The sequence below is a fragment of the Taeniopygia guttata genome, chromosome 4A, assembly GCF_048771995.1.
Source record: "Taeniopygia guttata chromosome 4A, bTaeGut7.mat, whole genome shotgun sequence".
NCBI classification, from domain to species: Eukaryota; Metazoa; Chordata; class Aves; order Passeriformes; family Estrildidae; genus Taeniopygia; species Taeniopygia guttata.
In genome coordinates, this window is record NC_133029.1 from 13148056 (window position 1) to 13173628 (window position 25573).

General features: G+C 39.1%; 2 protein-coding genes across 6 annotated transcripts in view; both read right to left on the minus strand.

Annotated features, from left to right (window-relative positions):
• Nucleotides 1-5623: 5623 nt before the first annotated feature.
• Nucleotides 5624-21699, minus strand: FMR1NB (FMR1 neighbor). The gene is made up of 7 exons (XM_030272691.4): nucleotides 17532-21699; nucleotides 16424-16495; nucleotides 14376-14489; nucleotides 12694-12828; nucleotides 10003-10099; nucleotides 7410-7557; nucleotides 5624-6728 (listed from the first exon to the last, which is right to left on the minus strand). The coding sequence occupies exons 1-6, from the start codon at nucleotides 17632-17634 to the stop codon at nucleotides 7440-7442; spliced, it is 639 nt and encodes a 212-aa protein (XP_030128551.4). The 5' UTR covers nucleotides 17635-21699; the 3' UTR covers nucleotides 5624-6728; nucleotides 7410-7439.
• FMR1 (fragile X messenger ribonucleoprotein 1) overlaps nucleotides 21207-25573 on the minus strand; it is a 31856-nt gene continuing 27489 nt past the window's right edge. For 3 of the 5 annotated variants that reach the window (XM_072928984.1, XM_072928983.1, XM_030272284.4), the window contains one exon: nucleotides 21991-23951. In XM_072928984.1, the coding sequence (XP_072785085.1) occupies nucleotides 23790-23951 (162 nt within the window). In that variant the 3' untranslated portion in view covers nucleotides 21991-23789. 5 annotated transcript variants of the gene reach the window in all.

Consider the following 25573-nt stretch of genomic DNA (forward strand, 5'->3'; position numbering starts at 1 on the left):
GATTGTTCTAAGAAAAAAAGTTTGTTGAAGTATAAGAATAGGAAAATTGCTGCAGTGGGTAACAATAATTCCTTCGGGTTTAGCCTGACATTTTTAACAGTATATATTACTTAAACTGATAGTTCATAATAGCTAATTTAGAGCTATTAGGTCTATTGCATAAATATGTGGTCAAGGGCACTTTAATATACACCACTGCTACTTCAGACCATAACAGCTGCTTTGGAGCTGTCAGCCTACTTTGTCGCAATCTATTTTAATCTGGAAAAAAAAAATCCTAATTACTTTGTAGTTGCTAATGCACAATTTAAGCTGATTGTTTGGTGCCATAGCTGAGCATTGTTTGAGCAGGGAAGGTGAAATACTATAAAGAAGAGGTATCACAACCATCAGACAAATCACAGGGGACTCAAACTGAGAGCTAATAAGAGAGATGCCTGCCATGTGTTTACAGAGGACAAACAATGAGAAAAGAGAGGATGTGAGACAGATTATTGCTTTGTTTAACTCTGTACTCTGCTACTTTAAAAACCTAAGAGGAGCCATTAAAGCTATGTTTATCGTTAAAAAGCAATATCTGCTTGCTACCCCACTTCCTAGCCCAACTCCCTGCTGCCAGCCAGCTGGGGAAGCTTTGCTGGGAAAGGGGGAGCAGCCCAGCTCCTCCAGTGTAGCAACACGCTTGGATGTAACCAGCACTGGGAGAGCTTCCAGCAGAGCAATTCAGTGCAAAGAACAGTGCCACCTTTTCCTGTCTTCTGGCCATTTGGCACATTGCATTCCTGCCCTGCCCATAGGCACAGACAAGGGGTTGAGAAGGTCAGAGAGGCACCCGGCCTTAGAGATAAGAAATGTAGGGGTTCAGCTGCTTTTAAGCACACACAAAGGCCAATATAAATGTTCAGAAAACCAAGCTGTCTCTACCAGTCTCTGCTCAGAATGTGATTCTCTATAATCATGTCATTCAAAGAGACTTTTGCTAAGTACTGAGGGAAAAGTGGCATCCTTTGGTGAGGGGAGGAAAATGCCTGTTGCTGCAAGCTATCCATCATCTTCAACAAGTCCAAGATGTACTAAAGCTCCCTAAATTTTTATTCCCAGCAGAGCAGGATCAATTCAGTGTTTTCTTGACAGGCAGTCCTCCCTTGTCAAAATCTACTTCCCAATACAGTTTTGGAGGCATTCACCTGCCTGGTAGGTAGGATAATAAATAAATGCCCATCATGTCTTTATCTGAGACAAATTTTCTTCTTGCCGCTTTTTCCTTTTTTTTCCTTGCACATTTGGGGAAAACTATCCTCAGGCTCCCTACTCCTCCCTCCACCCCCAGCCAGGAAATAGTCATTTTGAGGCAAGACCTTAAAATTGATGATTTTGAAAGTTTTCCCCATTGCCATGCTGTTCTGCTCCTGCATTCCTGTGGTGCCAACAGATGAAGTTGTAAGCCTGTTCGCCTCCCTGCATCTAATCCTGATACTACTCAGCAGCAGGGAAGGTGGGCAAATGTTCACTAGCAGTTGTTGGCAAAGAAACACAGCAGGATTTAAACTGGATGATGCCACTGCATGTGTAAAACAACCATTTGAGCAAATGCTGCTATAGCAGCATCTTTAAACTGTAAAACAGAATTTGCTGTTAACCTTTTGTGTTCTAGCTAGCTGTGCTGATGAGTTATGATTAATTGTAGTTGTATTTACAAAAAAAACTTCAAACCAAAATGAATAACCAATTAAGCTTATAGATAAAAAATATAATAAAAGCTTGTAGCAGTTGTTGTGACAGAATTTCAGTGTGCTCATATATAACTAAAATAAATTGCAAAAGGAAAATGTGAATAACATTCTGTTGCACTCTGTTGAAGGGTGCCATGTTATTTTTCAGAAGATCGTTTTCCCCATGAACTTGCTTCTCTTCCTTTCCAGTTTTCACAGTCTGGTCTTTAGCTGACGTGCCCCCAGATTTTTCGTGGTTTAAACATACTGATATTATGGCATTCCAGGACTGTTCTGGATAAGGATCACCATAACAGTAATATGCTTATGCACTATTCAAAAGCTTGAGCTCAGCCACCTAGTGACATCAAAACAATGGGTAAAGAGCACCCCAATTACTGCTTGTCCCCAGGCTCTCAAGTTTCCTTACTTCTGATAGTTTTTCATAGAGACCATAAGAGATCCTTCCTTCAAACTGAGCTCTCTTATTATTTAAAGTGATCACTTTGGTATCTGGGAAATAAAAGTTGAAATATCAGCTGTCAATGCAGCCAATGTTAGGAACAGGAGTGAACTTTTCCTTGAAGATAATGAGAAAAGACACATCACACAGCCAACCACAATGACCTATTGCAGTTCATAAGGCCATGTTTAATTGAAGAAATTGCTTTTTGGCAATGCTGCTGCCTACCTGGGGCATTTAACTGAAGCAGGGTTTCCCATTAGGAAATGTATGCAAGAACATTTTATACCTGTGCATTATCCCCCTGGATCTCCCAGCTGTGCCCTAAGTCCTAAGCACAGGTTCTGTCCTTTCTGTTTCCATCCCATATTTGCCACAAACATCATGCATGTTAGTGCTGCATCAATTACCTTGAATATGAAAATGTGTAAAGCTTGGAGAGTCAGTAAAACCCCTGAAGAGAGACCTGGGCAAGAGTGCCCTGCTAATGGCAGGCCCAGCACCTGCATTAGAAGGAAAGTTGTTTGAATCTTTTCATTTTGACACAGCTGATGACCCACACTAGGTGGAATATTGAACAGCTGTAGCCTCACAGAGTGAAAAATCACCCCCTTGAAAAGCAGGGAGATGCATACAGCAGGAGCAGAGCATCTGTAGCCACACTCCCTTGTAGAGGGAGCTCCCTGTGGAATTGCCATCTCCTTCCCACATTGCCTGAATGTCAGCTGGCACAGCCAAACCTTCCGAGCCACCAGGACAGAGGCGGTGGCTGATGCTGCAGAGTGAAGCTCTACTGCACTTACCTGGACACAGAACAAAAACACACACATGTGCTCAAGGATTTATCCACTGGGATGGGAGATACACACAGAATAGTGAATTCTGTGTGGAAGCAGTGCAGAAAGAAACATGGCTTTTGTGAAGGGACTTGGGGGCAGTACACAGAAACTTAGAAGGTTAAAGCACACAGCTGTGGACAGTTTTCCCCCTTCATTTGGCAAGACCCATTTTTTCCCAGTGCTTTGTTAGAACAAAAAAGTTTTGGAGCACAGACACCAGAAGCAAAATTGAGTTTGACAGAATCAGTTGCTCCACTGGGACCTTACAGGAGAACATAAAACACCTTTTCCAGGGAGACCTTTACACTTCATTTTAGCTGTGCATCCAAGCCTAGGTCAGCAAGATCATAGCAACCATAACATCTAAAAATTATATTCTTCCCATGGAAATAAGCTGGGAAAATATTTGTTGAGTAATGAAGTACATTCTTCTCCTTTATCTGCACCACCTGGCATTGCATAGATCTCAGCTGGGTAAAATAGGCCTCAGAACTGAACTTCAAGCCTTCAAAAATACAAGTTCTCCAGTCACAGAAATTTTGCTTAAATACAATTCCGTGTTTGGACTTGGATTTTTGAGCTTTACAGTTCAAACCTATTCTCTCATTCCACTGTATTTATTTTTTAAGTTCAATTCTCATGACTTTGAAAGCTTTCTAAAGGTCAGAAAAGAGAAGTACCAGATATTGCCACCATCACCCACAATGTAACGCAGTCAATTTCATCCTGCTTTAAAGCTTTCAAAAAAACATGGTGACTTTTCATCTCAGGGAGTGTGGTTAAAGGCGTGGATCAGGTATCAGAAGGAACAGAAAGTAAGCCAAATCCTTATCCATTAGATGTGGTGCAGGCTGTGGGTGATGTGATGAAAGAGCTGTCCTGCTGCTGTCATAGCTCTCACTCCTGGGGCAGCAGCATCCACTGCTGGGCACAGCTCCTGAGCATCAGGCCAAGTTGTTTAGTCCTGTATTTATTTAATCTTTGTGGAGATAAAGAAGGATGTTCCCCTGAGAGCTCTTTTGTTTCACTCTCTATCAGTTCAATAGGAAAGAGAGCAGAGCTAAAGCCACAAGCAATGGTTTGTATATCTTGTAAGTCTTCTAAAGCCTTGTCATCATATGCTGTATTATGTTGTCTTTTTTACTGAGTGACCATTGCTCTATTGTACACCATCTGCCTTTTTGTGACTTGATGAACCACATTGTAAAAGGCAGAAATCAATAAAGTTCTCCAGAACCCAAAGCCTTGGTGAGAAAAACATTTTCCTGCAGCACCATCTTGTGGTCCCTGATTTTAGTACTGAAAATGTCCCTCCCCTCTCCCTGGACCGGGAAGGATTTTCTGCAGACTTGGGAACCACACCCAGCTTTCAGCAGTTTATTTTCTAGCCACAGAGGTACTGTGAGGAGCCTGGCAAAAATTACTGTGCCCTCTTGTAGCTGACCTGGACCCTCATCGACTTCTTGGAAGGGATAGAATGAACAAAGGAATATTGAATTTGGTTTGATATACATGATACAATCAGCACCCTAGGCACCGGGGAAAAGACATGTTTCAGTTAGATGTGAGGTAATCCCATACTGAAATTGTTCTGTAATATGCTTAGGTCCAGGAGCACAAAATCAAGCAAACAAAAAAAATGTATGCAAGGGATCTGAATATTGATCTGAATATTCAGTGTAAGCAGGCAGCCAATCAGCTGATCAAAGCATCCACCTTCTGTGACATTGTCAGGACAGTTTGCATCACACACAGGCCTGTGAATAAATATCTGTGCTTTGACCCTAAAGTGGCAGTCTTGACCTTCAACAGTAATGAAATAGCTATTATGACATCTTAGGCACAGAGAGCAGTTATTTAAGTAATACCCATGGCTTGAAAGCTATTAATTCAATGCAATGTCAAGCTAATAGAGAAATTAAAATGTAAAATCAGTACTTTTGTCTTCTCCAACTGAAAAGCAAAGCTTCCAGCTTTTTAGAACTCCTCTACAGCAAAGCTGCTGTATGGAAAAGGACAGGCCCCATGTTTGTGCACTGTGCCCTGGACTGCTGTCCCACTAAGGGGAACATACACCTCCTCCTCTAACAGAACATTTTGCTTATGCTCCTCTTGTTCTAGTGCTGCCAGATACAGCTACTGCAGATGCACTGATTGTTCACCCTTAGATACAGTTGTTTTATCAGTGTGACCCTTTGCCAGGATGTTATGTGACATTGAAACCAGTTGTGCTGCCCATGACATGGAGACTGGAGGAATTTATTGCCCTTCAAATCAAAATCATGAATGACCACGTGAAAGCTTAACTTCCTGTAGAGCATAACTCACTCTCCATAATCACCAGCAACAAGGATTTCTCTGCACAGTTCAGCTGTGACAGTGCCTCGAAATTCATGCAGGAGGAAACAGTTTTTCATTTGTTAAAATGTCTATATATGTACTTTACCTTCCATAAAAATAATATAAAAAATGAGCAAATACACATCAGATTTAGAAAGCAAGCAGTGCCCTATTCAGTTTCCATTGTTCTGTTGCTCCACATCAAAAAGAGTGTAATACCTCTGCTTGCAAAATTTTAACCAAATCATCTGTGACACAATGCTTCTGGCAATGGTTGCAATGTCAGCCTTTAATCTCCTGCATATAGTTACATCTGATCGTCAGCAAGCACTCCAACAACTTCATGAGATCTCCTGCATGCATATTCCACCCACATTACACTTGGATTTTAAGAGATCCCTTTTTAGGACTTAGGAAATCAAGAAAAATGTTTTAAACAGGGAATTCTGAATGTACAGAGTTTCAAAGAATCACTCATAATATTTACTCTCCAGCTTAGGACTGAAGCTCCATTCCTGCCATTCCATTCCAAGTTGTAGGTCTTGGAAATTCTGCTGCATGGACTGCACAGCCCCAAAGAAATATGACAAGTGATTGTTATAATGGGTGATACTGACTTCTACTGACATTCTTTTAGGTGCTCACTCTGCACTCAGCTGTCAAAAAGTGTTACACATTTGTTTCTTTTATTTTTGTTACGCTACAGAGAAATGGAAAGAAATTGCATTTTGTAATCACCTAGTTCAGGAGACAGGTCATCCTAAGATCAAAAAGTGTTGTGTGGTGCAGCAATACCCAGTGGGGAGAACAACTCTGAGACAAAGCTCTTGTAGTTTCCTTAAGTACTCTATATTTTTGCCGAGCATATCTTTAAAGCAATTGCCCAACAACAGATTTCCCAAATCCTCTGTAGCCTGGTAAAGAATTAGCTGTTCTCCTCAGCACTACTGTGCTATGGGGCCATCCAGTATGGAACCAGAGCAAGCTTCCTCTCAATACCAATTTAATGAGTGACAACACTCCCTTGATCTGTTTCTAAGACTGACCCCTAAGCTGAGATGGACACATAACTGCTGTATTTATATCCCTCCACAGGGATGCCACTGTATGAAAAGAACACACTGACTTTACTGTTCAGGGGTTGCCATGAGCAGTTTGCCTTCCAGTGTTACCAGTTCTTTTTTTTTGTACAGGAGGTATGGAATGAGTGCAAGAAACCAGAATGAAAAAAACTTCTACTGAAAAATCAATAGTATTATCAAGGGTTAACAACTTTGCATTACTTCAATGTTAAAATAAAATGTGTCCTTTTCTAGGAGATAGCCAAACAATCCTGATGTCTTCTGCTTGATCTTCAGGATCAGGTGGATCTTCCTATACACCAAAGGGAGAAAAATGACCGAACATGAGCGTGACTTGATTTAGGGACACCTTTACATTTCTGCCAAATCAATACTCTCCCTGAAATATTTATTTATTGTCTAATGACCTCCCTAACACGTTATTATTTAATGCGACCTTTAGTAGGTTATAGCTTGGCATGGTCACATGAAGCAAGTAGCATTTCACTCTCAGATTACATTTATTTCAATAGTCAATTGCTCTTCAGCATTGAGGAAGAATGGCAAGAATGCCAAGGTGTGGAGCAGTGGGAATGCCTCAGCTACAAAGCACCTCTATCCATACAGAAAGACAGGCTCTTCAGTGCCTGTAAATGGATCTCTCTCTCCTGAAAGGAGCAAACCCATTTTGTTTCCACTTTCCCATGCTCCAATTTGCACATGAGATAAGGAACACTGGAGTGGCAGAGGGCTTTAGCCTCAGCCTGGCCATGGCTCTGCTGTCAGCTGGCAGCCCAGGACAGCAGCTGAATTCTTGCAAACTCATTCCCTCTCCCACAACAGGAACTGAAGGTGATCCCTGACAATGCCTTTGGACAATTCTACTGCACTGGCAGGCAGCAGGTATTTGGTAGTGAATATCTTTAGTATTCTACACAGACTCAAAGGAACAACCCTAAACTTAGAAGAAAAGAATACCCTAAAGTTAGTTTACCTTCTTTTTTTGTCCTTTTGGTTCTTTAAGTCAGTCCAGTAAGTGGCGATGAATCTCTTCATCATGAATCTTTTTAACACCAACTCTTTTTTCCCGTGCAATTTTCTGTACTTCTTTGCTTATCTTTTGTAAAGGATTGATACACGGACTGCAACATATTAAAACAGCTGAAACTGGTTGATTTCCAAAGTAGGAATTTAGAGAAGGTCACCTAGACTTCCGCCAAGAAATCCTAGCTCCAGTGAAAAAAACTCAAAAGGCTAGAGTTGATTCCAGGCCATCATAAGATTCATCACCAGAAGAAAGATTAAGGTGAGGAGAAGCATTTCAATGCTTTTCCCATTTCTTACATTTTCTTCATGAATTTCACCTTTTGATTCATACAGAATCACAGAATCATTCAGGATAGAAAATGCCTTTAAGATCATCAATCCCAGCCATTAACCCAGCACTGCCCAGTCCACACAAGGCACACACAGGCCTGGGACACCCCTTGCTGCCCAGCTCTTCCTGAGAGAGGAATTCCTGCACAAGGCCAGGATGGGGAAACAGTGCAACCATGACCAGAAATTTCTCCAGTACCAAATCAACAAAATTCTGTTGGCTTCTCACCACAGCTGTACTAGGAATTGGGCAGGAATAAAGACTTTTCTGTTCAATTTTAAAAATCTACATAGTATTTTTCACAAGTAGTGCTATTTAGGTGCACCTGCATTTTTCTAACCTCTGGTGTTTTAACCTACCTGTCCTTGCACGTGGTTCTTAAGGAAGACTAAGATAGGCTAACAGAGTTATGGACAGAGCAAAACCAACAGAGCACAGCTCCAGCCAGGAGATACTGTGCTGATAGCACACAAGGGAAATTGCCAATTGGCAGGGAACAGATGTGTAGATTCTGCTTCCTGCATGAAAAACACCAGTGGATGCAGGCAAACACACAGTGTGTCCATGGGGATGTGGAAAGTAACAAACCCTCACTGACTTGGGAAATTAGATCAACTAGAATTGATCAGGTATAGCAAGGAGAGGAGTACTCAGCTCCCTCTATCAATGTTACAGGAATTTCATGTTCCTACATTTTCTTTGTCTGGCCATGGTATAGAAATCTTGCAATTTACTCTAGAGGAGGCACAGTGGAGTTAAACAATTATCCCAAATTTTATCAGCAAAAGTCCTCTTATTTTTTTTTGATAACTCTAAAGAACAGATTTTACTTTTGTGCACACCAGTTGCAGTACAGATTTGGCACTGTGCATAGGACTCTCTCGACAATGACTGTATAATGTTGAAAACAAAAGAATTTCTATCCAGAGAGGTTTTTGGCTTATTAAAGGAATGTTTCTCAAAGCTCTATCAACTGTCTCTAAACTGATAAAACTCAAAGTTACAGTGTGATAGGATTGCACCCTTCCTCAAACTTAAATATATGATATTGGAAATTTAAACCATTTGGCATCTGGTTAGTTACTGCATTTATAAAACAAAGCAAAAAACCAAGTCAACAGAAGAGAAAAATTCCTAGTTTCACTGCCTATGAAAAAAACACAGAAATGATCATTTAAACATTAATGTGAATTCTCCCAAAATTAACACATATTAATTCATTTTCCAGAAAATTTATGATAATTTCATGTTGATTCTTTGCCTTCTGCTTTCAGAGTCACTGATGACTCAGTGCAGCTATCTGTATGCTGAGTATCAGCTGTTGAGCACGGTGTAAGATGTAATGTGGAGATTTTCACAGCAGGTTTTGTCAAAATGTGGAACTCCACAGCAAACAGCCATCTGCCAAGCAGCCTCATTAGTAAAGTCTGTGTGTCTCTGTATATGTGCACGTATATGATCCCACACAGACTACTATATCTGAGAAGAGCAAAAGTTTAACACTTGGAGGAAAAAATCTTCACTAAAAAGACAATTCTGTTATATTAGCCAAGTTGTAGCACCAGTCATTCAATATGAACTACTACTTAAGCAGAATAAAGCATAGTTAATTCATTCCATCAGTTTAATGACCTTGATATTGTGGAGTTTACATTTTCCCTGCATCCTGAGAACACATATACATGCTGAAACGCTTCACACTATCAGACACTAAGCTGCTTGCATAGAACTTGCAGGCCCTATACATTAAAAACCCCACTCTGCATGTTAGTAACAGTAATTAATTCCCCACTCAGATAATTAATTCCCAACTCACAGCCCCTCTCTCTTACTCTGCTCAGGCCTCATACTTTGTTCTTCCCTTCCTTGTCTTACTGCCTAACTCCAAGTCTGTCCTGAAGGGACTCTGCTTTCGTGTTTTACGTGCACCTTCCCAAGCAAGTGAAGTAAGATTAAGTCCAAGTCTTTTATATTCAGGTCTTAGAAAGAGTACTGGGGCATTAAATAACCTTCTTTTCTTTAAGCCAAATTGACTCTTTGTTTTATGCAGCTTCAAAATAGGACTCATCTTTTATGTTTGAAGATTAGTTTCTTGTCTTTTTTTTTTTTCCCAATCTTGTCTCCCCTCACCTAGTTAAAATATATCAGTTATATATTTTTACTATTTATAAACAGTACTTCATAAATTAGGTCATGTGCTAACACTTACCTTCTCTGCAAAAAGGCACAGCAGCAGATTGGTAGAAATCCCAAAATCAAAAATCCTCCTCCAGTAAGCAAAACCACTCGAATGGCCAGCTGCACATCTGTAGAGGCAGCAGAAGTTTGCATTAGTTCTGAACAATTCTGATAGAGACACTGAGCCTCAGGTGACAGAATCAACCTCTAAGACAGAGATCTTTGCTGCCATGAAGTCCCGGCCATGTTGCCACTTCGCTCAGACAGATATTTCATCAGCAAAGCTCTGACAGTACTCACACCTTAAGACACACTCACACTCAAAGACTTTAGTAAATGCAAAGGAAAACTGCCATCTCTCACATGAATTTAAAGTTGGACTCACTGATCACAAGGGTCTTTTCTAATCTAAATGATTCTATGATTCAGCAGCACAATGGCAAAAAAAGTAAGTGTTAGGAATGAGCTCAGATGAGAAAGAATTGGTTTCAAATTTCACTTCAGTTCGAAAAGCAGTGTTTGTTTAGATCCAGAAGCAACCAGGGTTTGGGTGAGCCCAGGGCCTGGGACACAGCTGAGTGGGGGAAATAAATAATAGTTAAAAAAACCAATCAAAGTCCCTTAGAAGCTGTTCCAAGAATGGAGACAAAATCTTTCCAATTAATTCTATTCATCTACTTCAGTTCATAACTTTTGTAGCATTTTCTTAAGGCCTCATTTAATTCCCAGTGAAATTCAAGACAAATCTCGCAACAGGAAGAACCATTCAGTATTCAGCCTGTGACCAGCTGACAAACATAACTGCCATGAGTCTAATATCTGCTAAGTGCTTCTATTTTGTCAACAGATTGCTACAAGGCAAACAGTAAGTGTTTGCATTTTCTTTGGACATATGCTGTACATCCATGAGCATTCAAGGAGCTCATTAATCTATGAACAAATAATTCTGTAAAATAATCAGCCCTTGATACTGATGTCTAAACAATAAAAGCTAACTGGAATGAGGAATCAAGCAGTCACAGCTGAATAAGCATATTTAATTTTAAAATTTGCTTCAGTATGTATCTTAAAAATTAGCAGAGGAGCTATAATTTTCACTGTACAGCTTTTCTTCTTGCTGTAGTGAAGTGTTTTTTATACAAAATATAAAGGCCCAAGCTGGGACTGAATATTATTAAAACCTTTAATTTCTGTCATATGCCCCTAACTAACAGATTCTGATGCCATCACACTGGATAAAACTTTCTTCAATCAAAAATTATCTAGCTGGTAGTAACTACAGCTGCCCCAGCACTGAAATGTGGAGCTGTTCAAGCACAAGAAAATTTTCAAAGTCTTATTTTGACCTCAGACTGGTCCTGAAGAAGCACAAACAAGAGAAAGGGAATTCATGTCAGCTGTCAAGTAACCTTGGGGTTTCATATCTGTGTTAAGTCAGCTTATCCTAAAAATTGGGATATCACCTCTGAAATCAATGGATTTATACTGAATTATACCAGAAAGAACTAAATCATTAAGTTCTAGATTATAGCTTCTTTTTGCTAACTTATTATCCATGTTTGGCAAGATTGCTTGTATCTGAAAACTCTTCCTACACTGTTGGTAGTTTGTCCTTGGACAAATTAAAAATTTGACTGGACACAGGCCCTGGGAAACCCATTATAACTAATGCTGGTAGAACAGGGAGGATTAACTATATGGTTGTGAGAGGTCCCTCCCACACACAATAATGCTGTCTATAATATAACACCTCTAAATTATTTTCTTTTTTCAGTTTGTTGAAGCAATCTCCATGAAAAGCAACAACTGTTTCTAGAAAGCTATACAAACAGGAAAAATTTATGATAAAAATTAAGGTTTGATACAATCCTTTCAGTAGAGCAAAGACAACATGGAGTTATAAGCAAATATAGGATCTAGAAAATGTTTTTTGCATTCATATAAGGAAAAAAAAACCCACCAAGTTGATGATCAAAGGAAAAAAAGGAGGTAAAACGTAATGTTAAGGCTGAAATTTGATAACATAGAACTACTGACATTTTGGTTGAAAGAGACTTCTGCAGATCACATAGATGAATCTTCCTCTTGAAGCAAGGCTACTATCAGTATGAGATAAGTGAGTTGTGTCTTGTTATATCCAAGTCATGAAAACCTCCAATACTGGGGACTCAATCCCTCTTCTGATGAACTTTTTTCCCCCCTAATATTTGAGCTACATTTCTTAAGCATCAGTTAGTGGAAATTCTCACTTGTTAAATCATCTGATTCTTCCAGGAAGAATTAGTGACTCATTTTAGTAACTTCCCTTCTAAACAGGCTTCAGTAGCTATTAAACAACCAATCAGCCTCCTCTTCACCATGTAAATACAAATCCAGTTCCTTCACTTTTTCTTCACTGCACTTTCATGGAGTCACTACTTTGGATTAACCCCCACTTTCTACAAACAAACCTTTACTTCATTCTTTGTAATGAAATATGTGACTATCTTTATTTATATGGCATTTGTTCTTTCCTTGCGCTGGGCTTGACAGTACCCAGAAGATTTTCTATTAATCAACTGTTTCCTTTATTAGTATAGATGAAGAAATCCATGCAAGCTTACAGTTACTTTAAAGAGAGGGGTGTCCTGGAAAGCCAAAGGTACAAAGAGCAATGAGAGTGGTACTGTGTGACCAGAAGCAGGGTTTGCTCTGAGGCAGCAGCCCAGAGCCACACACTCACCATCTCTCACTGGCATGTAGCACTGCTCCTCCCGGCCAATTCTGAAAGGACAGCAGTGAATTTTTGAGCATTCAGACATGTTCAGGCCTTCTACAGGACAAGGAGTTAAGAGTCGCTGATTGCTGAGGCGGCAAGCTTCAAAAAGAAAAAAAAACAACGTTGGGTAAAATGTCTATCCTGGGAGCAATGTGAAACAGAAGGAAGTCATCACTTTGGTGTCTCTAGCATGTTTTGATTAATTAAATCTGCCAGAAAACAATATCATTGACGTTCATGTATGTTCTTTCCCAAACCATAATCAATTTCTATATTGAAATTAGTAGAAAAGCTAAATCATGTTATAGAAAATCTTCTGTAATTTGCTTTGTTTCTGTAAGGATCTATTACAAAGCTGAAACTAAACACAATTGTGACACTTTTTGTACTTAGGTTTGTCAAGTAAGTGAAAAAGACAAGCTAAATTTTCTGACTGTTCTGTTTCTAATTTAAAACCAGCAGAAATTTAAGGCTTTTTTTTTTTTTTTTTTTTTGAAGGACTATATTGCAACTAACCATCTCTGTTTGGCCCTTATTATTTTTTTCTACAAGCAGCTGAAAATCAGCTGCTAGGAAAAATCCCCCACAACATCCAATACAGTTAATGAACAGCACATTTAAGCAATTTTTGAGATTTCCTATTTAATAGCAGATTTATTGATAATCATGAGATACTCTGTGGGAATGGTTTAAATGTGTAAGATAGTTATAAATAGTATATGTCTCTGCATATTTGATTCCTATAAAACATCATCTCATCCCTTATGTTACACAGCAGCTGCAAAGCATCATTTGGTTCCAACAACTCCCCCAGGACTGGCTGTATAGTCAGCCTCATATTTATCAGAGACATTACTGGTAGCCAAATTCAGTTTATTAAAGGGGGGATCAGGATCTTCATCAGTCCTCTGTGCTTACTTAGGCCTACATGTGAGCAATAGTAGTGGAGGCACACTGTCATTAATGCAGAAACATACCTAGTGAAAAGTAGCATTTCTCCTTCTCTTTCCTATTGGTCTGTGGTCTGGTTATGGAATCAGGCTGGCTGTTTTTATACAGAACAAATCCTTTTTGTACTCATATTATTTTGCTTCTTGATATTAGCAAGTTAGCATTGTGATTTTCATCTCAATAATTTTATGAAATAATGTAGTTCTTGTAATTGTACTTCAGCAGTCCAATGGTGAGTGCATCAGTCTAATCTAACAGGCCTGAAGCCTTCCTTAGCCAGTAGGAGAGACACCAGGGTGGGACAAAATCCTTCTGTCATTTAGGCTGTGCCAAATTCTCTTTTGTCTCTATGTGTATGTGGGAAGACTGGAAAACTAGTCCAGATGAGATAAAACAAAGCTAGGCATGGTGGATCCTCTGCCAAACTTTCAGCATAATTTCAGCATTTCCAGCACAGTGACATCACTGGTGATGGAGGGTTTTGCAGGAGGGTAGCAATGCAAACAAATCTGTGATTGTCCCAAAGAGGCACTTAGCAATCCTATTTTGAAGAGCTCTAGTGAGTTTTACAGTATTAGACTGAGGGTTTTAAGCACATGAAATGCTGACAGGTAGGGGAGGGAGGGTGGACTGGAAGTGAGGCAGAAGTGGGAAGGAAGAGAGAAACGGTGCTGCAGTGGTGAAGTGACACTTACTCATTGGTCTGAAGAAGCTTAAGAAAGATACGAATACACCTTCCATTGTCATGTTAGGTTTGCTGGCTGCCTCTGCACTCTGTTCTGAACCAGGCTCAGTCGGTGCTGCAAGAACTGAAAGTTCACAATGATTAGCTCATTACCATCAAAACTATCCGTAATTAATTAAAGCAATGACATTTTCATACTGATTATCACTCATTAGGAAGGCATTTACAGTCATCAGGAACTGTGTCGACTGATGGCTAGCAGGGTTAAGCACAGATGTCTTTCTGTTGTATTCACTTATATTGCTTTAAATTGCTTCATGAACCACAATGAGTAAAGAACTAAAGCTGTAAAATTTAAATTAAAGAATGCATTCAGGTGGAAACTGTCAAGGATAAAAAGCCCTGCTGCTCACCTAAGAGGTGCAGGTTACATGAAAATGCTTTGCTGCATGTATAATTGTATTTCTCCTATGCACACAAGCAGAACTTCCAGCTTTTTACATAAAGATCAGACCCCAGTTAAAACACAGGACCATTGTGAAAGGCAATTTTATCAGACACAACCAAACATGCATCTATCCCAGCTTCTTATTTCAGACGGTGACCTGCTGCAGTTGCATAGCAAAGAGCAAAACATCTCTAAATATAGAGGTACTGTTACACAAAAGCTACTGATTTCTTACTCTGGGACTTCCCAATCACCTTTCATTTTCACTATTCTAAAAAAAATATAGGATCAGTAGACCTTGCTGCCTCCCTACATCTCTTTTTCATTACACTATAAGTGCAAATCACAGTAGGACTCCACTGGCAATCAACCACTCCCCAACGAGGGGGAAAAAAGAGACCCAGTATTCCCACTTGCTTGCCTTTTTCCTCTCCATGAGAGAAACTTACACCATCACCACTTTAATAGCTTTCAGTGACAGTTTGCTGAAACCCATTTCATGGTGTTAGAGTCCTTGTGATAGAAGTTAGATCACAGCCTAACCAAAAACTAAGGTATTGAACAACTTCAGTCTTTTGGATAATTCTTCAGCTAACAGTATTGGAAGGATAAAGTAGGAAATTAGGAAATGACTCGTCCTGGGGCACAACTTGCCTCTTCTGTGCCATACAAAACTACCTTGGGAAACAAAAAAGAATGGAGTAAAGAGAATTGAAGGTACTGTCAAAACAGATAATCTGAAATTATCATGCAATAGAAATGTGATCAACAAAGCTCACACTGACAGTTATGTCTTGGGGTCCCTCTCTCTGCCAGTAAACAAGACAGAACAGAAAATTTTAAAGACTTTGTAATGACTTTGTGGGAAGTTCATGAGATGAGGTTCCCAGCATTCAGTTTGGTAAGAATTATCTGAAAACTGTGGCTGCCCTATACATTACTCTCCCATGTGAGGACTGAAAGAGACATGAGCCATTTACATAAATTTAATGGCCATTGCTGAACTTACACATTTATATCTATGTGAGCTCACACGCACTCTGGAAGCTTTTTAAAATGACACAGCAACTACCAGCCTCTCACCAAGAGCTGAAAAGGCTCTGAGGTCTGGTTTAATGATTTATGCATTAAGGATCAAATGCAAAGATATTCAGATGGATCCTTTAGACATGTCAGATGACCAAACTTCTGTTAGTGCAAATAATCAGACAAAAACCTTTCTAATTACTTTGAGTCATCTGCTCTAATAAGCAAATACCTCAATTCTCCACACACCTTTAATAGTATGCTGAAAAAAAAGACTAAGTGGGGGAAAAATAGAAGAATCTATAACTGGGGGAAAAAAAGAAAAATTTATGATCAACTGTGAAATAAAAGCAAGTTCCACTGGCAGGGATGAAACCAGGAGCATGTATTTCTTGTACAGATGCAGAAGGAAATAGGAACTATTAGTGCAGGAAAAAAATATATGTTGCTCTATTTAAGTCTCAGAATGGATCAATCCAATCTGAAACAATTGCTTGTAATATTTCTCAGTATTTCCCAAGATTGCTTGCTAGTAAAAGTACTTGCTGCTTCTTTAAGAATGTTTTTGTCCTTGCAATACTCACGTGAGTGGACACCACCAAGCAGGAGCAGGACCATGGAGACCCACGCTCGATGGGTGCCGAAGGGCAGCATCACTGCAATGAGACCAAGAGCAGTAATAGGTATAGAGCCTGCATAAAACAAGTTATTGATCTTAACTTCATATTTATGGGTTAGAGCAAACCTGACAGTTGATTGCTGCACAGAGCAGGACTGCCTTTTTTGCAAGAAAGAGGCCAAAACCCATTGAAAATATATGTGTATATATTGTCAATAAATTTTTTGAAGAAACTACTCATTTAAAGTGAGTTCAAAGTAAGTAATCTTGTTAAGAGACTAGCCAAAAAATTATCTTTCTTAAGTGTTCCAAAGCTGGACACCTGGCACTTAAAAAAGATATTTTTTATCTGAAAATTTTACTCTGAGTTCAATGAACAGAATCAAGAATGAAGAATGAATACTTTTTGAAAGCTTAAAACTGAATTCAAGTTTAGCTCATTGAATTCTTCACTCTTTTCACAATTGGAGCACGTGAAGAGCTTTGGAAAGCATTTTTAAAAGGTGGTTCAAAATGGCATTAGGGACAAAAATACTTTTAGAAATCCCCATGTGATTCATAGTAATTTAACAGCAGGTTTAAGCTGGGTTTTGTACCATCAAGCAGCCCCTGATGACTGCTTTGACAGATGCTGTATTTCACTTTGCCTGCCCCTCCTGTTTTACCCTAAAAAGGGCTTTTTTCAATTATTACCACTTAGTTCTAAAGACAGCTTAAACCTACAGACAATTTGTTAGTAGTGGGGAGGGGAGAACCCCATTTTCTAAAGTGCTGCGCAGGGAAAAGGCTGGCTGAATTTCACTGGATATTGCCCTTTGAAGGATCAGCTCTTTCTGCACTCCTGCTCAGTGAGGAAAGCTTCCCTGCCCTTGGAAGTGCCTCTGCTATAGAGGAATATACAAACATGTTCTACCCCATGGAGAAACTACTTTGGTAATGTGAAATTATTTCCTAAGAGGACAGGAATCATGTTTTCCAAGAAACTTATTAAAATTTAATGCTATTCATGACAAATTGGGAAAACAAGGGAGAAGGAAAACAAGATGAAAATTATTTTTCTTGCCATTACTTACTTTTTTTGCTGTTTCCTCCAGCCCTGCTTGAGCAGGGCATGAGCAGCTCCCCAGGGTGCAGCAACCACAGACTGGCCCTGACAACCATGGAACCAAAGAACATCACAGTCACCACCCCCAGTTCAGGTGCATGGAACAGGATGGAGAAACAGAGGGGCCAGAAAAAGCTCAGTGTGCTTTGGGAGAAATTTGTCCCTGCTGAAACTGTTGGAAAGCCTCTCAAGTTTCCTAATTCACCAAGTTAAAAACAAGTTCATACCCTTACCAGTCACACTCCAATGTACACTACAGGAACATCACCTAACTGAGCAGCCCAGGTAAGAAATCAAAACACAATCCTCTCAAGTCAAACACTTCAGTCAGAATGCTTAAATTAGAGCTTCTCACTAACCCCTGAAAGGTGAATCAATTAGGTATTGGTTCACCAAACATTTGCACACTTGAAGCACAAATCTGACATGCATCTTCCTTCGACTTGGAAAGCAAATATCCTGGGCTGCATCAAAGAGAATATGGTCAGCAGGTCAAGGGAAATGATTCTGCCCCTCTACTCCACTCTCTTGAGACCCCACCTGGGGTACTGCAACTAGCCCTAGAGATCTGGCCTGATTTCAGGTGGGATAGAATTAAATTTTCTCCTTTGTAGCTGGCACAGTGCTGTGTCTTGGATGTAGGATGAGACTAATGCTTGTAACACACTGATGTAGTTATTGCTAAGCAGTTCTTGCTCTCATCCAAGCACTTTTGAGCTCCCCTGCTCTGGCAGGGAGCAGGTACACCAGAAACCAGGAGGGAGCAGGGCCAGGACAGCCCACCTGGGCTGGCCAAAGGGATATTCCACACCATGGCACACCACACTCAGTATATAAACTGCAGGAGCTGGCAGAGATGCCAAACACTGCCCAGGGATGGGCTGGGCATTCGTCAGTTTATTGAGCAATTGTATTGTGCAGCTCTTGGTCCTCTTGGATTTCATCTCTCTTACTCCTTTTCATCACAATTATTATAATCATATTCTATTATCTTTCAATTATTAAACTATTCTTGTATCAACCCATGATTTTTACTCTTTGTTTCCTCTGCTTCCCATCCCCACTGGGAGGATGGAGGGGGGAAGAGAGCACTGAGCGAGTGAGCAGCTACCTGGTGTTGCTAGCTGGAGTTAAACCAAAAGTTCCCCCCACATGAAGGACATGGACCTTTTCAAGCTTGTCCAGAGGGTCATGAAGGTGACCAGAGGGCTGGAACAGCTCAGCTCTAAAAACAAGCTGAGACCTGGGGTGCTTCAGCCTGGAAAAGGCTCTGGGGACACATCAGGGCCCCTCCCAGTACCTAAAAGGGCTACACGAGAAAGATGGGGAAGACTTTCATAGCAGGGCCTGTGCAATAGGACAAAGAGCAAGAGTTTTAAATAAAAAGAGGTCCAAATTAGACTAGATATAAAGCTGAAGTTTTTTACAATGAGGGTGGAGAGGCCCTGGCACAGGTTGCCCAGAGAAGCTGTAGATGCCCTGTGTCTGGAGATATTCTAGGCCAGGCTGGAGCGAGCTCTGGGCAACTTGGTCTATGGGATGGTGTTCCTGCCCAAGGCAGATGGAACTAGGTGATCTTTAGGGTCCCTTCCAAACCACACCATTCTAGGATTCTACCACTTCCATTCCTTTTATTAAGGAAAGGCTCTGAATAGAATGGGAGCAGTGTTTTTAAAATATACAGAAACCTAAAGTAAATGCAGATGCCATCAAATCAGCATTTCCCTTAACAGATGAGCTGCCTAAAGCAGTTGCAGTTTGCTACAAAAGCCATCTGAACTGATAAGTGAGCTTGAAAAAACTTACATATTCACATGGGTTTTCCTCCTCATTTCAGCTAATTGCAAAACAAGTTTAAAGGGTGGATCTCTTCAACTTCATTTGTATGCAGCACTAGCTTGCTAAAATAAGTAACAATACAAACTATCTTCAGTTTCACTGTTTCACTCTACACCCAGACTAGACTCAGCCACTCCAGCATCTCCAATGAGATACTTGGCAAAGTCCAATCCCCAAGCCTTCCTTTTCTGAAGCATATGATTTACATGAAAGCGAGATTTTCTGTGCTGATTTACCTCATGGAACACTCCAGACAATGTGATGCACTTCTGACATGGGACTTTTCAGACTGGTAAGAATCACAGAAAATTGCCCCCCCATTTTAAACAGAACACTTAATTGATTTTACTACATTAAGGAGCGTTGATTTCCCTTGCTGTAGCTGTAGTCTACACCTGAGGCTCAGCCTGAGTGCATCAGGCAAAAAAGCACATCCAAACCCAAAACCATGCCTAATGTTTGTTCTAACATTTCTACAACAATCAAGTTCTTAGCATTTACAGACTACATCCATGTGATCATTTTTTGCTTTAAATTAACTGCTTTTATTGGAAACCAGTTTCCTAAATGCAGTGCAAAACCGTAAGTGAACATTTTCTCCTACTGAATTTTCAGTAGATACACAAAAGTACTTATGATTGTTGCTCTTTCTTATAATCCAATTCCATACAGTACTCAAAGCACACAAAAAATACTGCTTTAAAGTCTACTGTAAAGTAATTTTTACACAATGCAAAAAAAAAAAAAAAAATTATGGCAAAATGACTCATCTGGGTTTAACAGCAATTATTTCTATCAAACTGTTCGAGATGAATGACCTTCGTTAACTGTGAAAGCACAAGTTACAGATGTGTGATGCATTTTAAAAAACTGTTTGTAGAAAACCAGATTCATCCCCTGACACAGGCAAAAGATCCAGTCTCTATCAAAGAATCACAGTGCCAGAGTAAAGAGCTGTTTCTGTAAATCACAGAATAAAAATACAATGTGAAATCAACGTTGTGCTTAAGTCTAATGAACCTCTGGCAAGGAGAACCTTGTGATCAAAGTTGAATCTACTTGGAATACTAAGCTCACTTTTCCTAACATATATTAAGCTGCCTTAATACCTTAACAGTGAAAACATCCCTAGTCACCCCAGTTTTCATGGGTGTGAATGTCTGGAAACAACTCTGACTAGCATCACTTTGGATGAAAATCTGTTAAATTCAAATGAATGACGAACAAGCTTAGTACACACTACTGCAGAAAGAACAAGCTCAGCCTTGTCACTTCTGAAAACATTGTTTGAAGGAGCCACCAGAACCAGCAACACATCTCCCCCACCCCTTAACACAGGTATTCCACTTCAGGTCTTGCTGCTTCTGGAAACAGACAAAACCTTTACACAGGATAGAAATATTTAACATCTTCTCTTGCAGATTAGCAGAGAATTTAGCAGAACTGCACAACAGGACTCCTGCTGTGGGGAATACTCAGTGGAACGTAAAGTTTCCCCTTTTAATATTCAATATTGAAGGGTTTTTGCAGGGAAACATACTGCAGTCAGGAAAATAAGCTGCCTTTCACTCTAAGTGCTCCTAAGAAGCAGGATCTACACTCAGTCCCATACTCACAGCACTCAATGTCCTTCCTGGACATGGTACACAATATTTGATACTGGGGACAAAGAAGGGCTGAAAAAGCTCATCACTAACTGATTAAAATAACTTTTGCATTTACAAAACTAAACCTAGTATCTTCCTGAACTCATGAGTGCTCATAAAGAGATTTTTATCTGTTTAAAAAAAGCTGAATAAAGAGATTTTTTTTTTCCTTGATGAAGTTTTAATAACAACTCTGAAAATCTTAACTCCCACCCATCATTAACAAAAATTAATTCAGTAAACAACAGAAACAAAAACTTTTCTATTTTTTAAAGCATTTGTTAATTCATATGCTTTGAGCTTAACCTTACTGAATTTAGATTTTGGCATGATTCACAAATACCTCTTACTCTTTCAAAGAACTTTATTTTAAAAATAATTTTAATTCATTAGACCGTACTTTATAATAGTTACCAATAGGACGGACCTGAACTCAAGCATCAGACATTTGTTGCACTTTCAAGTTTTGTAACAACATGACTTTTCAAAATAAAAGTGTACATTTAGATTCACAGGTTAATTTGTTGTAATTTAATAACATTTGAAATCACTGGAATATGAACTGAAAGGGATATATGTTAAGTACACAAATACTGAAAAAGTTTATAACCCCAAAACCCACGTGGAAATGGAATGCAGCCAATTAGTCAGACTGTGGTTTAGGAATTTCACATTTACCTGGGTTAGCACCTTAGTGAACTCAACCATTGAATATGAGAAACAAATGCATGAAGAGCAACCACTCAACAGGTACCATTCCATGAGGAGACTCTGTCTTCTTGAGCATTTTGTGCTGTATTTTTGAAATATGGTAATATTTGAGACTTTTCTAAAATGTGTAAATAACCAATGGCTACAGTTAAAGTCTAAACAAAGAAATTCTTTCTACTGTCAGCTGAAAGTTTTTAAAGCAATCATTCATAAGGATTGCATCAACATCAGTTAGCAGAGGAAGATCAAACTTTATTGAAACTGCTTGCATACAAAATATATTGCACTATAACCAAACAAATGTCAACATAAAATCCAATCTGTTGTAGCTAATATGTACAGAGAATATTGCCCAAGAGCAGTTACATTACAAGGTCAGTCTACCTTGGTTAATTATCTACAGTATTTTAAACCAAACAGCTTACAGATGATGTGTGCAAGGTACCAATTTCTGTTTTCAAATACTATACATTCCCAAAATAAATAACTAGAAATCAACATTAATGTTTGGCAATACTTTTTAAGACATTTTATATTTGTTAAATCATGTGCAGTTCGTTGCCAGTTTTAGTATGCTCACCTGTATGCAAGGAAAAAAAAGAATGAAGAAAGCAAAGAAACAAAACTCACAAAATACATCAGAGGCAAGGTCAAGTTTGTACAATTCTGTACATAAACAGTGGCTCTCCTTCTGGAGTAATCTGAACAAAAATGGACTAAAATGAAGGTCCTTATGCAGTTGTGCCCAGTAAGTTTAACGTGTGATCAGAAATGAAAGAAAGCACAGCTCCTCCCACCACTTCCCACCCTTCCCTGGTGTACAGCTGTACTTTGGATCAAATTCTGTGACACCTTCATATTGGCTGGTAATTAGGACCCTGCAGCTCAAAATATGAAGAACTTTTATTTTACCTTCAATATTTTGGCTACTGTATCTGTAGTTGCCAGGGCATGACATGTGGCGACTTTCTTCTTATCTCTCCTGAAATAGCCCCCAAATTAAAATAAGCAATTCAAAAATTTTGGGAGGATGAAAGCCATCAATGCTTTAGGCTGGTCATCTGGCCAAACAGCAGGCACCCATTACTAGCTTGTGAACATGTTACACTTGTTCCCTCAGTAACAATGAGTTTATTAGTTTTCCACAATGGAAAGATTTTTTTTTTTTAGTTTTTCTTTTTTAAAAAAAAAGCTTCTGTACTGCCTACAAAGAAAAAAATTACACCCCTTTTTCAATAACACTATTTGCCAAATCTTCAGTGCAAAATAAATTTCCTATTCTTATAACTGCCTAACTGAATGTTTATGTAAGGAAAAAATTATGGAAAGCATGCACTTGTCTATAAAGTACTAACGTCTGACAAGGATTGCTACATATATTTTACATTTAGTGTTACCAACTCATCTTCCCTGATTTCTGCATCCAAATATAATATTCCTACCTGCCAAGATATAAAAAAGGCACAGATCATACAACTTTTTTGCTAATGAAAATGACAATTGTTACATCACACAGATTTCAGGGTCCACCAAAATATTGAAAAAGGTGGACCAGAATGTGAACTGACACAGGACATAAAACGACATAGCATTTCATGAAGAACTGGTAAGTTAGATTGAAAACAGAAGCCAATTTGATTACTGCAAACACTATTTATTCTGAAAATTGAAATTGAGCAGTGAATTTGACCCGATGTGTTAAAATGGTACAACTGAACAGAAAGTTTACCAATGCACAGCTCAGTATTTTTAAAACAAACAAAAAAGAATCTTTCATTGTTTGAACTGCAATATGTACTTGGAAGCAATTTTCAGAAGTTCAGGTATTTTTATGCAAATATTTGAATAACTTCTTATTCTGAAAACAACTGCATACTGTTGATGTTAAAAAAGGCTAACAGAGAACATATGTTCATTTCATGCCCTGCGCCATCTTGCCTACTATTTTGTCTTTGGCCTAACAAGTTTCTCTAACATGGAATAGGAATTACTGAAACAGTATAGGAAGTATGACTTCAGAGTTATGCAGTTTAGGGGACTCCGTTCACCAGCGGCTGTTGAGCGTCGGCGCCGTCCGTCTTCTCCTTCTTGGGGTTCCGCTCCTTGCCCGCGCGCAGCCGGCTGCCTTCGCTCGAGGTATTCTGTAATGTTTTAGTGTGGACACGCCTTTCATTATTGCAGTCAATTCTGATCTGGAACAATTCAGAGTTATATAAAGCATCCTCCTCCCTTCCTCCACCCCTGGGTGTTCTCTACCTTGGCGGTCTGGGAGCAGCAAACAGTGCCAGCCCCTGATGGCTTTGTTAAATGTATCCAGCTGCAGGGGAGGCTGTAAACTCTTTTCTGTTCAAAAATGCCACATACCTGTGAGCCAAAAAATCCTCTGCCATCTACCTAGCCTTTGCATCTAAGAGAAAAATTTCCAGTTTGTTTTGCACAAAAGAGTTGAATTAATATCAGATGGATCTCTGAAACATTATTTCAACTTCTAGTAATTCGACTTCCTATTCTTTGTATGAAAAAAGCCCCCAAAAGACATAGTGTCATTTCATGGCAGCTTTTCTGAATCGCAAAAAAAATCTACTCAGACCTTTTTTTGAATCTGAAAAAAAAGATCCATTTAATACACCTAAGAAACTTCTGTAGCCTTTTTAAGTGGTCATAGAAAATTTCAAGAGAGCATGTTGAAAGCAAAGTTTTATGCTTGCAAAGGGGGCAAATGCTTATTCCTCTATACGTAACACGATTTTTGCAACTTGCTCAGCCAGATTTGAACAACATGCAATACTTATTTTCTTGCAAAATGTCACTGCTTCTAAATCTTGGAGCAACAGATAAAACCCCCCATCATTTAAGAGCCTAATCTTTTTTTTAGCACTGCATTTTCACACTGCCTACTTTAAACTTTGTAAGGTAATTACTAATTAATTATAAATTAATTATTTATAATAATTATTTCTTGTTTGTTTTGCCAAGTTATTTATTTGCATTTCAGATGCCTATTTGACCTATTAAATTACTTCACCTTGAAGTTCAGCCCTCCCATTTCAAAAACTAAGCACTGGTCACTCGTTACGTTTTGTCCCTTTCTTAACCAGGCTTTCTAAGAAACAAGCTAAGAATCATTTCTATGTCCCACTGGAATCCTGACTCCTGGTACCACCACACAGAGGCAGCAGCTTGCAGCTGCTCTGTGTTTCTTCCTCCCACCTTAACTCATCCTATGCAGTAAGAGATGGTAGAAGGTTTGCAAGGACAGTTTACATGTGGGGAAACTTAACATATATCAGCTTGATAAGTTCATGAAACAAAACATGTGGAAAAAAAGGAGAAATATCTTTATAAAAAGCTTAAAAATATTTAAGGTTACCAGATATTTCAAATCTGTTACTTGAAAAGTTTCTTGATGCGAATTAACTTACTTTCTAGACTGAATAACCTTCAATTGCAAATGTTTCATTCAGTAGTGAAGGTAGTTTCTGAAGTTTAATCTTTCTTACTCTGAGGATTCTGGCTACAACACACTCTCTTTATATAGTGTTAAGGATTTTCTTCCCTCAGGTACAAGAACACACAACACAGCAAGAAATAAAAGCTAAAACCAAAGCACTAGTAAGAACAGAGACTGAAATCAAGCCGGTTAGTAAATCCTTGGGATTTGTCATCAGTTTTTCACCAGACAGAGCTAAACAGCATTACAAAATTGCATCTTTACACAGCTTGATCTATTTAAAGTCCTGGGAAGTGTAGCTTAGCACGTTGTTGTTTTGCAACACAACTTTTGTAGATGTGATTAGGGAGTCAAAGAATATGG